The sequence below is a fragment of the Stomoxys calcitrans genome, chromosome 2 (assembly GCF_963082655.1).
Source record: "Stomoxys calcitrans chromosome 2, idStoCalc2.1, whole genome shotgun sequence".
Lineage (NCBI taxonomy): Eukaryota > Metazoa > Arthropoda > Insecta > Diptera > Muscidae > Stomoxys > Stomoxys calcitrans.
Window position 1 is genome coordinate 235,368,010 of NC_081553.1, and position 19,455 is coordinate 235,387,464.

Genomic DNA, 19,455 nt, shown 5'->3' on the forward strand with positions numbered 1-19,455 from the left:
GACATCTGTACCTGAATATAGTGGCTTAAAAGGCAGTACATTGATAGTTAGTATGCATATATACGCGGTGACTAAATAAATACGACTAAACATACTCCACTATTTGTCACTCTAGTAGTCCCTTAGCACTCTCTCTCTCTCTTATTGTTATAGCAACATTACTGCTGTTATTGCCATATTTTCCATGTGTATATATTTAATACTGTTTTGAAATTAAATTTAATTTTTTAAACCAACAAATCCACAATTTTTTATCATTATTTCTAAATTTTATTTCGAAATGATGATGAAAGTCTTTAAGAATACAAAAAAAAATTAACCAAATACTGTGTATTCATTTTGGAGAATGTGGCAGCATTTTCAATATTTGTATCCGGTTTGCGAGAATGCAGCTCTGCGTTGGAACCGTTCACAATTGCCAATGTTAAGTGCTATTGAGAATTGATAGTGAATATACATATTGGGTGAGTAAGGTGTACATTCACAATGGAATCATTGGGGGTGTGGTGAATATTTTAAGTACAATATTTTTTCGTTGTATCTGTCAGACGTTTTTGGGATTCAGGTGTGTTAAGAAGGTAAAATCTGTGTTTTATTCTGTTTTCTTTACACAAATCATTTATTAACATATTTTAATTAAAAATGCAATAGTACATGTACAAGGAATACACGAAAATGAAACCACAGATATACATTTAAGTGCAAATGATAAGAGAAAAAATCCTCCAAAAAAATATGAAATGAAATCTTAAACAAATAAAAATTCATGTGTTAATAATATAACTCGTTTGTGTGAATATGAAATCATCAGCGTTATTTTAACTCTCACAAAGATTCGTTGATTAATACACAATCTAAAAAAATCTATAAGTGTATATATAAATTATGTAAAGAATGTGTATTTGTAGAGGAGCTGAAAATGAAAAATCTTCATTATATGTACATACAATCCAATTCAATCCATAAATAATAATATATACATATATATACATATATATCTATATGTGTATGTACGTATGTATGCTTGCATATCTATCTATGTACACATTAATGTAAAAAATACGTGTGTTTGGTGGAAAAATCAATTTTTAACAAAGTAACATTGAAATTAAGTTTAAAGTCCTCAAAAATGGTATATAACTCACATGTCTGATAACCAACCAACCAATATCACAAAGAAGGAAGTGGATGGGTACACAATCAATATGCACAATGTCGTACATCATGGTGGCTTACTTAATGGACAGACGGCGGACTGACAAATTCACAAACTGGCCGACAAATAGAAAGACAGACAGCCAGAAAGACGGTTGGATGGCTGGTTTATTGTTCAGTTTACAATGGTAGATGTGAATGTGGATACATACATGTGTGCATGTATTTTGTGTTATATGTATGTATACATGTTTGAGGTTTGTGTTTTGTTTTTTTTTGTTCCCTCGATTAAGTGTGAGGGCGCTTTAGTCAATACTTGAATACGGGTGCGGCGGCGGTGGGTATATACTTATACACATAACAGAAAGAAAAACCTAACAACGATAAAAAACGTATTTTTCGCCTTTATTCACATTTTCTGGAGCGTGTGTGTTTGTCTAATTAGTGGCGGATGCTTTGAAAATATTAAAAATTAACATAAACCCTATGTTTGAAAAAAAAATTTATTTCAATATACAATACGACATACATGTGTACAAAAACTCAAATTTTAAACGAACAAGAAAAAAACAATGGTGTGGATAATGCAAATGATAACATGCGATGGTGGTGGTGGAGAAGATTTCTTATGGGGCTCCACTCGTTAAAATCCACCACAATTCACAATAGAGTCTTATATCGTTGGCTATTGTCACTCTGGCTAAAAATGTCTTCGCAATAAGCAATTCACCACATTCATTGAATTGTCGCCATTCGAGAGAGGTTTGTCGACGTCGTTCTTGCTCGTTCGTTCGTTGCCTCATTCGGGTATAAATAAACAATAAAGAGAGTTTTTTGTGCACTAATGGATTAATACATGCAAAGTACAGATATTGTTTATTTTCCTCAATAAAAAAAAAACAACACAAACTTGCGCGCACCAAAACAATAAAAGTACACAAAACAAAAGATAAACAAATGATAGATGGGGGAAAAAACCAAATAAACTACGTACATACGCGACGTACATAACATATACTTTGTTTGTGTAAATGTGTGTATGTGCATCCATTCGTTGTATGAGCTAATGAAAGACCATTGCAAACACTGTCGCCGTCGCACATAAACAGCTCCCCTCCCTCTTCATTGTGTGTATGTTAAAAACCAACAAAGATGACTTGATAATACAAACTCAGAGACATATTTCCAAAGAATGGAGTGAAAATAAAAACGGAAACAAAGTGGATCCAAAAAAGCTACAGTGAAGCGAATAAGAGCAAACAAAAAGTTTCGAAATTTCGTGTGTGCTATATGGTCCCCATAACCCTGTCCACAAGACTGAACTGTGATAACGACGTGTTGTGTACAAACACATACCACACAGAATTTGTGAATATCCTTTTGTTGATGCAACTGTTTTTCTTTTCTTTGGCGGCTTTCCGTTCACAGGAGAGAACCCAACTCCGTTTATTGTGTATAACAAAGGCTAATGTTATTTAGTAATTCAACGTAACGACGACGACAACAACAAAATAAACAAAACAGGAAATTAAGCTACCAACCAAGTAAGACCACAACACAACAACAAATATGGAATGTGTAAACACATGATCGATCCTTTGTCAAGGTGGGAATACTTTCTTTTTAACCAAACACACATAACATACATACATACATACATATATACATGCATACATACAATCGTATTCCACCATATACAATTTACTCCATAGTTATTGTCATGCATAAATCTTTTTAATTTGTTGGATATTTTTAGTCAAGATTGTTATTTTTATGTAAACCACCACTAATACAACACATTTCTAGTGAAAATTCGCTTTTATGCATATCGCTCTCTTTATTTTCTTTCTAACAAAATTCAATATTACGACTTTCTTTAGAATAACACAGTTAGATTTAATATAACTACCCACATATAAAGAATATTTAATATAACAGGGATCAGGGACGTAGCCAGGAATTTTTTTTTTTGGGTGGGGGGAGTTACCCCTTATTTTTTCAAATCCAAAATTGCCTAAATTCTTTTGTTACTGTGAAATTGGTAAAGATACCTCACATTTGTTTATGAAAATTGTGGTCGCTATTGGTTGCAGGAACTGACCCATCGGCGGCAACATTTGGTCATAAAGTCAGAGCTGAATTTTGCACTGATTGCCAACACACTATTTATAGGCCGATCCTAATCTTTCAAAGCCTTCAATGTGTGGTTGACTTGGCAAATATCATAGTTTTATAGTAAAACTTTCGGCGAATCAGCTTCAGTTTTTTGATGAAATTTTTTCATTTGCGCTCATTTTTGCCCTCAAACTAGTTTTATGATTTTAACAAGTTATTGCTTGTGTCGGTCTATTGGTATTAAATGACTTTTACTTCCATAAAATTATACGCAAACAAACCGAAAACATTAGCGGCAAACATAAGTGAAATATAAAACTTGCTCTCATAGATAAAAATCTGCTGACTAATATTATTTTAATACATCTCCTCACTTAAGGTGGGTATTAAGTTCGTGTTTCACAGTGAAAATTAATATTTTTACGATTATTTTTTGTAGATAATATATTTTGAGGCAAAAATACTTTCTGATTTTTTTCATTAGGGCATTCCCATTATTTATAATACAATTTTAATAAAAGTGTTGTGTTATTTATGATACAATTTTAATAAAAATGTTGTGTTATCAGTGATATTTTTGTAGTTTTCCAAAAAAGTTATCGTGGAAACCATGGGTATTCCACTGTCATACACGAACTTAATACTCACCTTTTTGTAAACAATACTACATTTAATTTAGACGCATTTTTTGAATATTTTTTTTTTTTACAGATAAAATTCAATTAAAATAATACAATGAGAATTAAGAGAAAACTCATAAAGAATTTTATGTCTTACAAATCTTTTTGTTAAATGTTAGACTTTCGGAACAAATTTTATAAATAATTTTTTTGGTAAGAAAATTCCATGAAGATTTGGCTTAAAGAAACTTTTAATAACTTTTCGTTTAAAACAATCATATAAATCGAATCTTTTGAAAAAAAAAATACATTGGGACACAAATTTTAATCAAATGTTGTTTTTAGAAAAAAATTTAATGAAATTTTTTCTTAAAACAATAATTTCTTGTAAAAATTTTCATTAAAATTTTTTTTTCGCTAAGATTTCATTACAATTTTATCCTTAAGAAAAATTATTTTAAGGCGGCTCTGGTATCAGAAAAACTTTGTATTTGTAGAATTTTAAAAATATGAAATTAAAATTTTTTTAAATTAAAAAAAATGTTACTGACGTTTTTTGTTTAGAATAAATTCAATTTACATTTTTTCGTTAGACAAAATCATAGCTATATCCAAAGCTGACCCGATTTTGATGAAATTATCCATTTATGTTCAGATTGATAACAAAACAAACCGAGCCAAATTTTGTGCAAATCGGTCTAAATTTGTACTTACTTCTAAATCTGAACCGATTTGTACCAAAAATAATAGCGTTCGTCTGTGCAAAATTTCGTGACGATTTAAATTCTAAACCGACCTGTACCTTGATTACAAGAATACAAGGACTCACAGACGGACATTGCTATATCGAATCAGAAAGTGATTCTGAGTATACTTATCAATGAGTCTAGCTCTTCTCCTTCTTAGCATTGCAAACAAATGCACAAAGTTAAAATACCCTGTACCACAGTGTTGGTGTAGGGTATAAAAAAGGCAATTAGCGACGGTACGGATGTAGGGACCATAAATCAAGGCATACATACAACTCTGGAAATACAAAATGTGGTACTACAGATATGTAAAGGATGAATAGAAAAGGATGGATGCAGCTCTGTTAAATTTTATTTTAAATTCATTTTCTTCAATTCAATTGTCTTTCTAGTTCTGATGATGGGACAAGCGGTGCAATTTTACAATATCCCATTTTCATTTAAATCATTTGTAAAATTCTGATAAAACCAAGTAAAAATATAAGTGGTTTCGAATACTGCGGGGATAATATTGTTAAAAACAATGACACCTTCTTTCGTAGTTGTTTTTTAAAGGAACGAAATACGACTGTGAAAACTTAAATTCGTTTCCTTCTTCTTCAAGAAAGAGATACCTGATATCTGGAAATAAGTTTGTATTGTATATCAAGTTAAATAACAAATTATCTACCACACATTTAAGTTTTGGTATTCCCGTCAACTTGTAATGTGTACATAATCTTAGAATCATCACAACTTGGGCTCCCTTTGTGCTTATCTCTAAATTTTAAATACGTTCTTCGTTTATTTTATGATAAATTTGTGGTTATTGTTTCTGTACAAACTGACAATTTCATGTGGCTGATATAATTGTACACTTTTCCTTGGAATCTGACACATTGAGTTTCAATTGTCATAATGCGTCTTTTTCATAATCTCTATATGTAGTTACCAGCAGCAGGCAGGCTCTCTTGTTGTTGCCATAAAGAAGCACAAACATAAAAACACTATCAATATTTAGTTCTTTACAACGGCCTTATGTTCAACAAGTGAAATAGGTAAAGCCAATTTATTTTTTTTCTTTCAAGTATGCCGACTTTTAGCTTGGGTTTATCAAAGGAAATTGAGAAAAAATTGAATACATATTTTTATCCGATTATTATCGGAAAAGGCAAGTTTGTATTAAAATAAAAAAAAAATAGCTACCATCCTAATCGTTGTCATAATTAAAGATCTTGGGCTCCTTTGAGGCCCACTAGGTTAGTAAAGACATTACTCAAACTGGCACCTCACATTTTATTCTATTTGGCTAACATTTGGTATGCCTGTTATTGCTTTTCCATGTGGCACAGTGGGATAGAAACCAAAAAGAAATCAAGTAAAAAATATATCTTAAAAGTTTTTCTGAATTTTGCAGATAAAATTGTCCTGAAAAAAAAACAAAAAATAAATATTAATTTCGGGCATTGGTAATTTTCAAATTGGCATTTTGTTGTACGGTGAAAATTTTGTGTAATGCAAACATTTTTTTTGCATAGGCTTAGAGGACGTATGGAAAAAAAACTTTTGCGAGGGTTTTTCCAATTTTTTAATAAAAATGTTCCTTTTTGAAGTACATGAATTGTGCACTCTTTTATGTTGACATGTCTTATTTAAACTTCACTTAAAACACATCTACAATATGTCCCCTTTACGAAAGACAAAGAAAAAATTAAGAAAAATGTGCAAAAAATATTTTTTATTAGGAAACTGAATAACTTTTAACTGAATTATCGGATGTTGAGGCATAATTCAGCAATGGCGGTCTAAATTTTAGCGAACAACAAATGCCATCGTTAATCGCAAAATACAAAGCCAGTCTCGTAGAATATCCCCCGAAACCAATGGAGATATTGTAGACTTCAAGCGGAGTTTTTTGTAGCAATTTTTGATAGTTATCCAGCAAAAAATCGGAAATCCGACCACAAATAAAGATTTGACAGTCTGAAATTTTTTTTCGAAATATCGAGGTTACCAAATTTTGGCGCCCGGACCAGGACTCTCGATAAACTGGATAACATTTATGTTGTACTTGGATTTAAAAGTATTGTTCAAGTAACATAAAATAGGTACCTTAAACTGATTGACAATTTGATTTCAGATGAACTCACTTCATATAGAGTAGAGGCCTAGTTATACACTCGTAAACATACCGTAGAGAAACATGTCAGCTGTTTTTTTTTGCCTTATGAATATACATGCAAACGATTGCGGAACGTCTGTCGACCGCAACCGGAAAGTAGAATTCATTAAAAATAAAATTTTACGTCCCGTTTTCATACCAGCTGTTAAAATTTTAAGTTTGAACGAATTTCAAAATCAAAAATGTTTATTTTCAAAACAGCTAGTCCTATTCAATGATTGCTAATGGTATAGGTTGAATGTGTAGACCATCATGAAGGCGTGAGTTCACTTGGAGGCCAGTCTGGCCAATTGATACCCTAGTGAGAAAACGAAGTGTGGATGAAAAAGAAAAATTAAGGTATATGTGAGAATATAAGAAGAAATTACAAGAAGAGAGTGAGAGAGAGAGAGTATCTTACAATCAGAATATATTTTGCGGCTATCGTTTTGGCAAAGACCTTTGCCTGAAAGAATCCAAGTCTTTAACTCCATCTTTGAGCAATCTGTGAAAACCGACGTCTCACAGACTTCCACCATACAAGGGCCCCATTCATCAGTATTCCTTTTCCAAGACAGTTTCGAATAGAATACTAGGCACCTTCTGACAACCGCAAATTGAACCCTTCCAGACTGGAGTCTAAAATCCGATAACTCATACCTCGGAGTGAAGAGGGCCAACTCTGTATTTCCTGGAGTCATTCTCAACCCATGTCTTAGTCCATCTCGACAGTCTTCCTAGCGAAGTTTCCATAATATCGCTTATAGTCGACAGAAAGTTGCTTCGCAGTACGACGTCGGCCGCATATGCAGTAGTACGACGTCGTCCGCTGATACGATCATTCTCACGCCATCTCTCTGAGATCCAACAAAATTTGGGTTATCACTAGGTTCCAAAGAATTGGCGAGAATACACCTCCCTGAGGCGGATGACAAGAATACACCTCTCCGAAGTCCGGGATGATAATCCTGCCACGTAGCAGAGAAACTCGGTTGAACACTATCGACCCAACTCTACGTTGTAAAATGCTCCCTCAATATCCGGGTAGAGTGCCATCGCGTACTCCTCCTACTTGCCCATGAGGTATGCATGTTGTCGTCCCATTAAAGTTCTCCGGAATCAGTCCCCCGTCTTTATTGTTTATTATATTGATAAATTTATACTTTGTTTATTTGAAATATCAAATGCTACGATTTGTAATAACACATTTACGATACATTTTTTCTACATTTACGGTATGTTTACGAGAGCATAACCAGACTTTTAAGGGTCAAACGTCAACTGAACCGAATACCTAAATTTAATCATTGTAATATGGTAATTTATTACAAAATCACTAATGCTGACCACAGATGTGTCATGTAAAGCGTCTCTCGAAGAGTTTTTACAGCGTCCTTTATCTTTAAATACCACTGATTTATAGTATGAAAAAAGTCTCTCGCTTTAAAGGAATGTCCCGTTTTTTTTTTTATACAGTATAGATTTCCTAAAAAGATATAAATAAAAACTGACAAAACGGCATGTTAAATGATGAAGGAGGCTGACTAGCTTACTAAATGCACTATGTAATGCAGTAAGCTACGTGAGCGGTTGCCCTAATGAACGAATTATGCCTTTTCAAATTTGCCCATGAACATTATTCCATTATGGAACAGGGGCAAACTTCTTACATATCAATTTGCGCTGCGGTTGCCTCCAATGAACGACATTTCCCAACATTATTTCTGTGTCTGCAAAGTAACTAAGACAAAAATGCATTTTCAAAATTGTTTCTTCTCTCTTGCTTTTAAGTTTTGTTTTGCTATCGTATGTTCTTAATATTTAATCAGTTAACTAGTAGTTAAACACTTTGACCATCATTTTGTCATGTGGTGAAGGCCGGATTATGGATGAGTTGATGTATTAAGCTAAACAGGTAATTTTTCTAATTACTTAGCTGGGTATTTTTTATATATAAAATTGTGTGCAAAATATATGTACATATGTATTTAGATACATAGTAACTGTATGCAAACATAAAGAACGGAAGGACTTCTTGGCGGAGTTTGAGATACAAAGCCACAGATGCGTATCATTTCGATTTGTCTTCTTGGATTGGCCAAAAATTTTATAATTTTTTTGTTTCCGTTTCGAGATGAGCTCAATGATCGGAGATTTTCCTTGCAAATGAAAAGGAATGCCAGAGATTGCAACACACACCAACTACTATGGGACGGGTTCGTCTTTAGTTAGAAAATTTTTCAACCATATTAGGTGCGATGGCTTCAAGGGCCGTGCATTGGTATGTTGTATTTGAATCGTATTAATTGCGAAAACGACTCTATGATACAATTACCACATTAACCATGTTTGACAACCCTGTCTATTAGCTGGGGCCGATTACCGCATACGTGATCGAATGCGCTTTCGTATCGAATGAAATTTCATCTCGTATTCCACTTGCATATAAATTTGTATGTCCAACTTTTTATAAAGATATCTCCCTTTAAACATTCGCGTTCTTGAATTTCAAAAATTCCCTTTCAATTAAGATACACATCATTCACAATAGGGAGATTTCGAACGATTTTACTCGTTCAGGAATGCGGTCATTCGGGCCCTGTGCATGTGTTTTTTGTAATGATAGACTTTTTTCCGTGACAAATACACTACTTCCATGGTATGCATATGATTCTGTGCATCTGCTGGAAGTTTTATTGATGGCTTCGAACGGCTAGACAACGGCAAATTTTATATGTTAAATTCTATTGTGACTTTCAGTAATATAATATAATCTGACATAGCGCAACTATAATTTGAGTTATGAAATTTTGAGTTCGAATATTCGGATAGGCCCCAAATATTTTTATTTGGATTTCCGACTACACTAATAGAAATGCAACTGGTGATAACAGGAAATGTTCGTAGTTCATTTCCCTGTATTTGAAGCAGTTTTTTTGTGGTTGCAGAAAATGTTTACAGCAGGCTCACTGCTAAAGAGTCTATGTACCGATATTGCTGCTGTTTCAAAAATTTCAATGTTGTTTCAGTAGAAATTCCGTACATATTTGTACTCTTTGGAGGTGTTTTGTGGTGTTTTTCTTTGTTTCCACTACATCTCTTAAATTTTGCCGAACATATGTATGTGGTTTATTGATTTAGAGGATAGGCAAGTATAAATGGCTTTTTGTTGACCGGGTAGAACTTTAATCGCGCAGTAAATTGATTGCAATTATAACAAATGTTGTTCAAAGTATTTTGATGATTAAAATAGCAGTGTTAACTTTCGCTACATCAGCTGTTTTAAGTAACAAATTGTGTTGAGATACAGAAAATTATCAACTATGAGATATGGGGTGGAAGATTTCTTAGACACCCCAATAATGTATTGACGTAATGAGTTTAAGTAATATATAATGTGTTTAGTTCCATCTCCCTCAAGTTTATGTGAATTTTTTATAATAATCTTCTGCCGTAAATTTGAACTTTTATTACTGAGGGTTTAGGAGGTCACCGCAGCACAGAGGTTAGCATTTCCGCCTATGACGCTGAACGCCTAGGTTCGAATCCTTGCGAGACCATCAGAAATAATTGTCAGCAGTGGTTTCCCCCCCCCTAATGCTGGTAACATTTGAGAGGTACTATGTAAAACTTCTCTCCAAAGGGGTGTCGCCTGCGGCACACCGTATAAAAAGGAAGCCCCTTATCATTGAGCTTAAACTTGAATCGGACTGCACTCATTGATATGTGAGAAGTTTGCCCCTGTTCCTTAGTTCATGGGCAAAATTTGCATTTGCATTACTGAGGGTTTGGTATATCGATTATAATTTAAATAAGATTATGAAAAGCCGTTATCTTCTCTTATCTTGTATCATTTCACCCAATTTCGATTTCTATACAAAAAACAAAAAATTAAAGAAAGGGTGTCCTTTACACCAGACACATACCGTGTTTTTGACAAGGAAGCCATCAGGGACGCCTAGTCATTAAAGATATTTGGAAACGAAATTACATGCATACATACATATGTTCCCCTGACTGCACTCAATAACATACCCAATTGTAAGCATTGGTAAATTTGCTTTTATTAATCCATATATGTACATACAATATATGTAAGATACCTTGTGTGTGTGTGTGGTTTCAATGTCCATTGTTATTAGCCTTAACTTGTGTGTGTTTGGTCTTTTTTTTCTCTCGTAGAATAACAATAAAATTAAATCAATTCGAATAACCCTGAGATGAGATTTCAATGTTTCGTTTTTTTTTGTCAAAATTACACGCACGGGAACACTGCCTCTCTTTCTAGCGCACGGCCAGTTTGTTTTCTGTCTGCTGTTGAGATTGCCTTCGGATTATGAAAAGTTCATTAAACTTGACACATATTTTCAGTTTGTTGGCTTTTTATTTGCAATCATACAAAACAAACAAACACATACACCAACCCACACATGCATCATATTTCTATATACATGTATATACAAGGGGGATGGGTTGGGAGGATAAAATCACCTAGAAACGAGTTATATTATGTACTATAAACTAAATTTTAACATACCACATGCATACATAAATAGATAAATACATACATACATACATATATACCTAGATATTTACTTATAACTTACCCTTCGAATGTGTTTCTTGTACAAAATATGATTATTGCTTTTTTAATCACTCGTATTTTACTACGTACGTATGTATTGAATTCATTACACGCAATTGATCAATGTTTAGCATCAGATGATTGTTACTTCTTCATTTTTATTATCATTTATTTATTTATTTATTTTTATCTAATTTTAGACTGTTTTTTGTTATATATTTTAGTTGGTGGTTTTGGTAAATGTTTTCTTTGCAACCGTGCAGCATATCTAATCTTAAACCAAATCTTGCATTTAAAACCAATAAAAAAACATCAACATAATCAACAAAGCCAATAATATAACGTATTTTTAGAAACAGAACCGTATATTATATACATAAATATTTATATACATAATATGTTACCTCCTAAATGTTTCCCCCCTTTCTCTCTCTTTCTATTTCTCTAAATTCAAATCAAAAATCAAATTTCATGTGTTTTGTACTATATACTACATAAAAGGCATATAGATATGAAAGCAATATCAAATTGTATATTGTGATCAATAATATAGTATTAAAACAAAAAAAAAAAAACAAAAAAAAAAAACAATACAAACAAACAAAAAATATACGAAAAAATAAAATCAAAACAACAACCATCACCCATTTGCCACTACTCAAGTACCTACTCTACTACTACCACTACTACTACTATGACTGCTCTACTACTAGCATCTGTTCCCATTGCAATGAAAACAAAAACAGAACAATGTCAAATGGTTTTACATAGGCGTGCTTCTCTCGCCAATACAGCTACTTTAATTACCACTACTACTACTACTACTATTACATAAATTACCACCGCCACCCACAAGAACCACCACTACTACTTCTACTACTACCACAACCACCACCACCACAACCACCACCTGTAGTAATTACATATACATATTCTAATATTTGATTAATGATTGATTGATTAATTAATTAGACCAATGGAAACTGACCGTTAGCATTGTTTACTGTTAATTTTATTTTGTAAAATAAAACCGAAACAAACCAAGCAACAATTAACCAAGTAATCACTACAACTAAATATTTAGTACATAAGAAAATTAATGTGAAACCGAACGTATTCATTATTGCGTTTTTTTTACTCTCGAATAATCTCCTATTAATACTAAGCGTTTTTTTTTCATAATATTTCTCTCCTTATTATTTCATTAACAAAACAACAACAACAAAGCAAAGTAAAACAAAAACGGAACAAAACTTAATCCAAAATTAACCAAAAAAGAAAAAACAAAACAAAAAAGAAACCATTCTAAAACACCTGTAAATGTACTTTCTCTCATTTTGTTTTGCACAATCTGTTTTTTCATTGAATTTAAATTGTATCGAATTGAGCAATCAATTTTCAAGGCACCTTTTGTCTGTCTAAATACTTAGTTATGTGTAAATCATTAAGCAAATTAACAATAGCAAAGAAAGAAAAACACATTTAATTCTGTAACAGTGGAGGGCAAATAACCAAGCAAACATTCCAACTCGATTAAATGTCACCCACCATTAAAGTTAGATCACATGAAATCATCCCCCGAAGAATTGATATTAGAAACCTTCATTCCCTTTCATTCTAATGCAGTACCGTACAGTATCAAGCAAAACAAGAAGCGGGGGTAGACTCGTTTGCTCTCCTAGGTACATAATTGGTAGTGTAAAATACCGCAAACATGACTTAAACCTAACCATTTCGATGTAACATTGCTATGGAATTTTATATTAATTCATGGACTAGAAGTTGCTTCGGACGCATCATACGTGATTTAACTCATATATTATGTATGATGCGTCCGAAGTTGTAAGAGCTCTACCTATACACAGCCGCCTGAAATGTGGCGGTTATTTGATGAAGCGCCAAGTGTGGTGAGCAACAGAGAAGAAGACATGTCAGTACTCAGTTAATGCTCTTTGCTGACGTTCATAAAGTGCAAGACGCTAAGGACAAATTGTTTAAGGGAAGTTTGCTTAATATTATATAAAATACTAGGTGTTACAGTGATCACGACCTTACTTAACGGAAACTTTGTCACAACTTTTAACGATGGTCCACGAAATGTTGCAAACAAAGTTCATTGTCATGTCAATGGAAACATTTGTTTTCCCCGAAACCAATTAGTATTTCTTAAAATAAAGGATTAATATGTGTCTGACTCTCCCCATATAAAGTTGCCCCTAGATCACTGATTTGACTTCTGGAACCCCTCTGCAAAGATTCATCGATTGGCCGATCAGCTTTTTTAGAAGAATCTTCACATTAATTGCACTAGTTTATTTATTTTCTCTGCCGAAAACTCTAAATATGGCACATCGAAATGCTGGTTGAGACCAAAAGCCATATCGGCATACAGATAGGCGAATATTCCAAATGATAATTGAGGAAAACTAGGTTAAGCTAGGTTGGGTTAGGTTTAAGTGGCAGTCTGCCATCATACTCACTCAAGCTACTAGTATCGATCAGACATGTCCTATAAGCTGTCACTTTCTGTATTCATGAGACTTGTCTTATGTACGTCAAATACGAATAGAGCGCTCCCCAATGGGCATGTATTCTGATATGTACTATACTTACTTTTTTATACCCTCCACCATAGGGTGGGAGGTACACTAATTTCGTCATTCCGTTTGTAACACCTCGAAATATGCGTCTAAGACCCCATAAAGTTTATATATTCTTGATCGTCATGCCATTTTAAGTCGTTCCAGCCATATCCGTCCGTCCGTCTGTTGAAAGCACGCTAACTTTCGAAGGAGTAAAGCTAGTTGCTTGAAATTTTGCACAAGTACTACTTATTAGTGTAGATCAGTTGGGATTGTGAATGGGCCAAATCGGTCTATGTTTTGATATAGCTGCCATATAAACCGATCTTGGATCTTGACTTCTTGAGCATCCAGAGGGCACCATTCTTATCCGATTTGGCTGAAAATTTGCACATGGTGTTTTGGTATCACTTCCAACCACTGTGCTATATATGGTTCAAGTAGGTTCATAACCTGATATAGCTGTCATATAAACCGATATTAGATCTTGACTTCTTGAGCCACTAGAAGATGCAATTTTCACCCGATTTGGTTGAAATTTTACATGAAATTGTTTGTTATGATTTCCAACAACTGTGCCAAGTATGGGTTTAAACGGTCTATAACCTGATATAGCTACCATATAAACTCATCTGGTATTTTGACTTCTTGAGACACTAGAGGGCGCAATTCTCGTCCGATTTGGCTGAAATCGTGCATGAAGTGATTTGTTATGACTTCCAACAACTGTGCTATGTATGGTTCAAATCGGTCGATAACGTCATATAGCTGCCATATTATGCTTCTTGAGCCCTTACAAGGCGTAATTCTTATCCGAATGGACTGAAATATTACCCAATGACTACTATTGTGGTCTTCAACATTCAATTCACTTATGGTCCGAATCGGACTATAACTTGATATATCTCCTATAGCATAACAATTCTTATCCATTATTCCTTGTTTGCCTATAAAGAGAAATTGTGCAAAGAACTCGACAAATGCGATCCATGGTGGAGGGTGTATAAGATTCAGCCCGGCTGAAGTTAGCACGCTTTTACTTGTTTTATAGACGTATATCTATATATGTGACATGGCTGATCGTGTAAAAGCAGCTTTAGACGTTTTCGTACACTGTGATAACACAGGAACAGGAGATGAAGGATGCCTTCTAGTTCTTAGCGTTGAACCATCCAGATCGCTTTAAAAAGCCCAACAACTTGCAAAAACTACATACATATAAATTATTGTTCTTGCGGCGAAAATTGTCTAATGTTATATAAGCTATGGCTAAACATCTAGCAGATGTTATAGTCGCTGATTTGCACCACCAATCTCACTAAACTTATGTCGTCCCGTTAACCTTAATGTTCTTGTATTTATTAATGAAACGAATGTAATCATTTCGCAATAGAAATTATGTGTGCACAAATGTCCCTTGTGTACATAACTTGGCTTAAAACAGAAACAAGCACAGCTTTTTGTCATCACTTTAAGTCTAAACGCTGCTGGCTATCTTTCATAGCGAAGCTAAATCTTAATTCCTCTCCTTAAGGTAGCAATGGAAACGTTTAGGAATCGCATGCAAAAAATATGAATGGTTTCAATATTATTTATTTAAAAACGTTTCTAGTGGCGAAGGGGTTCCATTAATCTGAATGCATTTTACTTCATTGTGGTTTAGCCTTCTAAGATTGGGTAATTCTGCCTTTATTCTGCCTTTATTTTGCATGTAGTTTGTTGTTTGTTTTCACACAAGTATAACACGTTATGGTTTGATTTTTTTATACAAATGTCCTTCACTTTGGCCTAAAGAAATTAGTTATAAAATTTTATATTCGACTCCAAAAGGGTCAGATACTTTTTGGTAATGCCTTTTGTTTAGCTTGATGCTGTATTACAGTACCAGCCGTAACAAAAATATTGTAAGTGATATTTTAGCACATCAAATCATACAGAAATTAAAATGCACCCAAGACATTTTTCAAATGGTAATGTACCTAAAAACATGGTAGAACCCTAATGTAAGCATCTTTCTTCTCGGAAAATTCGTTTTATATCTGGAAAATTATAAGGCAGATATAGCAAACAGGACAGACATATAAGGAACTGTCGAACACCAACTAAGAAAAAACTAAATCTTTGAATTGAAAACAAAAAAAGTTTAATTAACCAAGACTCCAGCTTAATTGATTAATTTTTGAAGACTGAAACGTATTTACAACATACATATAACATAGACTTATGGACGGGCGGACAAGCGGAAGGATATTCATAAATCCTCAAAAAATTTACAGAGATCAAGAATATATTTATAAACGTATCAGAAACGAACAGCATGCTAAAGTATATAGTATCATATGGTGGTGACCCTTGCAAACCTAGAAGGAAAACGTGAACTATAGGCTATGTCAATTTGTAAGGGCAAAACTTTTCACCAAGCGGTTGTTCGATTTTGAGGCAAAAATTCTTAGAATTTGTCGTAGGTTATGATTTTGACAACAGGTTTATTTAGTTGTGAAATGCAGTGATTCGTTCGAACTCGAAAATCCCATAATATGCACATTTGCAAACATAACTCCCTTCTAGAGATATTCTTACTTAATGTTGCTTAAATTTTAAGGGCCGATTTTGAGTGTAAACTATATCTAAAAGTTAAGTTTTTTCCTGCATTTCATTTGACATTGCTCAATTTCAGACTAACTCAATTCGAACCATGGAAAGATACACAATCGAGCAACGCTTTAAAGTTATTCAAAATCAACATCGGTCCTTAAAATGTAACCACCCTTTAGATGGAAAAACAATTACCATTACCATTGCTGGCAATATATCGATGGCACTATCGATATTTAATTTTTTGACTGAATATCGATTGATATTTTTCCAATGGATACTATCGGTAAAGTTAAATTTTTTGCAAAATTAAACAAAAATAAGCGATGCTACACTAAATGTATCTTTAAAGATGCATTGCCCCTATAGAGGGCGCAATTTTCATCCGATTAGGCTAGCATTTCGTACAATGATTTCTCTCATGACTTCCAACTGACTTTGTGAATCATGGTTTTATTTGGTTTGTGCATTGATATTGCTTCTGTATAAATCGCTCTCCTGATTTTTAGTTCCCATTATCGTTTGAAATATAGGAAATGGGAAAATAACGATAGTATCGATACTATTGATATTTCTTATTAAAACTACCGAAAATATCAAATGTTGCTATTATCGATTGTTTGCCAGCTCTAATTACCATTATAGGTAAATGTGAAATCGACTTCCGGTCAATGTGTTTCCTCCTCACTATGACATTCAAAAATTTCATACATATTTCACTACTACTTTTCTCACTTCTCGGATTGCTAACATTCCACTTGCCAACGCAATGCCCTGTATGTTTGAAGATGGTTTAAGTAAAATAAATGCAAATTTACCAACGAACACATTAAGGAATAGTGGGGATACTTGTATCATAGCAAAGAGTTTTGCTCGTTTCTAATTTTAGGTAAATTCCAAGATATATTAATATACGGGTAGTGGCAGTTGCCCACCAACAAAATATTGAGTGCACTATCTGTTAAAATCAGTGATTAGTGCAACTCTGATTTTGTGTATGTTACTAGTTCGGGCCATTTTTCGTTGCTCTTAACTATACACACACACACACTCACACAAGCAAAACTCGTTGGCAGATTGTGCACGTCGCGAGAAAAAATTGTACTCAGCTGTTTACGTTACACTACCTGGTAATTATGCCATGGTAAATTCATTTCGATCTCCTAAAGGGGGTTGCATTTAGCTCACATCATCGCGCACCACTTAGCTCACATTAGTGGCAAAATGTCGCCAACATAGGTAAGGGGATGGCCCCCGCTGTCCTAGTTTTCAAGAATCGAGCCAAAGATAGCAATTAAAACATGATCAATTTTCCAACTTTCTGGGGAAAAATTCCCTTTGGCGAAAAATATTATTCTTCATATTAAGTATTTTTTATTTTAAATGGAATAGGTCAGTAAATCCACAACTTTGCTTCTTGTTTTTCAAGATAAAAATCTAAAATGAAGGTCAATATATCGTTGAAAGTTAGGAAATTGACCTGGGGACAAGATAATACTAAACTGTAGTTAAGGACGCAAAATAGCCTTACAAATAGGAGCGGCTTTAAATGTTTAATTTTGTAGGTTAAGGCTGTGTGTCGAATGGTAGCAAAGTTGGAGGGATAATAAAAATATGACGTTAAGTGTGGTGAATATTTTTGAGTAGCCCGGGGGCTAGTAAGATTTTTGACAGCACAGCAAATTTTGACGTTTCATTGAGCAAAGTCCCATGTCAGTAATTGCAAATTCATTTGCGTTTTGGTAACCAACTTGCGTGCTGCATAAGTTAGCCGCCTACATCGTGGGCTGACGTTACTTAATTTAAACGACTTATTTGGCTTAAAATAAGTAAAATTATTGTTTATTATCATTGACAACGGGGGTTCTAAAATGTTGTTATTTAACAATAATGAACAAAAGTATAGTTTTGTGTTTGTAGTTTATTGAAATGATGACGCCGCCGTTTAGTGATTTTTCTATAACGGCGTCAATAGTTTGTTTACCTGGCATGAGTTTCGTTCATCATTTTCTTGTAAACAATAGAAAAAATAAAAGCGAATATGCATTAATTTTTCGTGAAGTAATGGTTCGTAAAGAAGGTTCCATGCACAAAGCTTCCTAAAATTGGAAAGTAATTAATACAGATGTCTTAAAAACAACATCACTTGTCTTACTCGCCGTGTTTTCCTCTTTTTTCTTTTCCAAAGCAAGACCTAATATATCTCCATATTGCAACGCTCGCATTTGCATTGTAACTGCTAGCAGTAATGGAAATTATTTTTGAGAAATATTCATTACGGAAATAATTGTTATTTTCCGACTTTTCCAGTATTATTATGTGGCGCGCACATCTTGTTTACTTTTGATTTTCCGCGATCTAAATTTGAAACGGATGGTCATGTCCGTTAGTAAATAGGAAATTAAATTTGAAGAAAGCATCTTTAATTTTTAAGTTTTGGTTCTCGTTTTCATTGCTTAAATCCTATGAATGGGGGAAAATCTCAAATTTTGGACAATTTTGTTTTTCTGTGTAGACATTTAGCATCATATGTGGACATACTAACCCCTGCGTCACGTTGGCCTGCCTATATATTGTATAAGTGAACTCTGGCTGACAAAAAAACTAGATTTCCGAGAGTGTTTTTCTAAAAACGACAATTGTTTGTCTTTACAAGAAAGAGCTTTAATGGGAGTATTGCTTACCATGAATAATCTTTACATTGCTCAGAACAGAATCGCTTACGTTATTTTTTGCTTACGTAAAGGGGAAATGGTACTAAACAATATCTCATTCAAACACGCACATTCTACATACATGCATACATTGCAACTATTTTTTGGAAAGCGTTTTGAAAAGTATTTTTCGAAAAATATTGTTCCATGACTTGAATTTGGTACATACATGTTTAAACATTTTTTTTGTTAATGGATAC

The 19,455-nt window shown here is 33.6% G+C and overlaps 1 protein-coding gene across 6 annotated transcripts in view; it reads left to right on the plus strand.

The window, feature by feature from the left end:
- The first annotated feature begins 525 nt into the window (after positions 1 to 525).
- Positions 526 to 19,455, plus strand: part of LOC106089565 (E3 ubiquitin-protein ligase RNF38) — a 48,464-nt gene continuing 29,534 nt past the window's right edge. For 3 of the 6 annotated variants that reach the window (XM_059363565.1, XM_013255434.2, XM_013255435.2), the window contains exon 1: positions 1,327 to 2,761. Coding sequence is in view for 1 of the 6 variants with exons in the window: in XM_013255435.2 (XP_013110889.1) it covers positions 2,730 to 2,761 (32 nt within the window). In the remaining 5 variants the exon portion in view is untranslated. Of the gene's footprint in view, positions 579 to 1,326; positions 2,762 to 19,455 lie in introns of those variants that run through there. The other 3 variants (XM_013255433.2, XM_059363566.1, XM_059363568.1) reach the window with 3 other exon arrangements.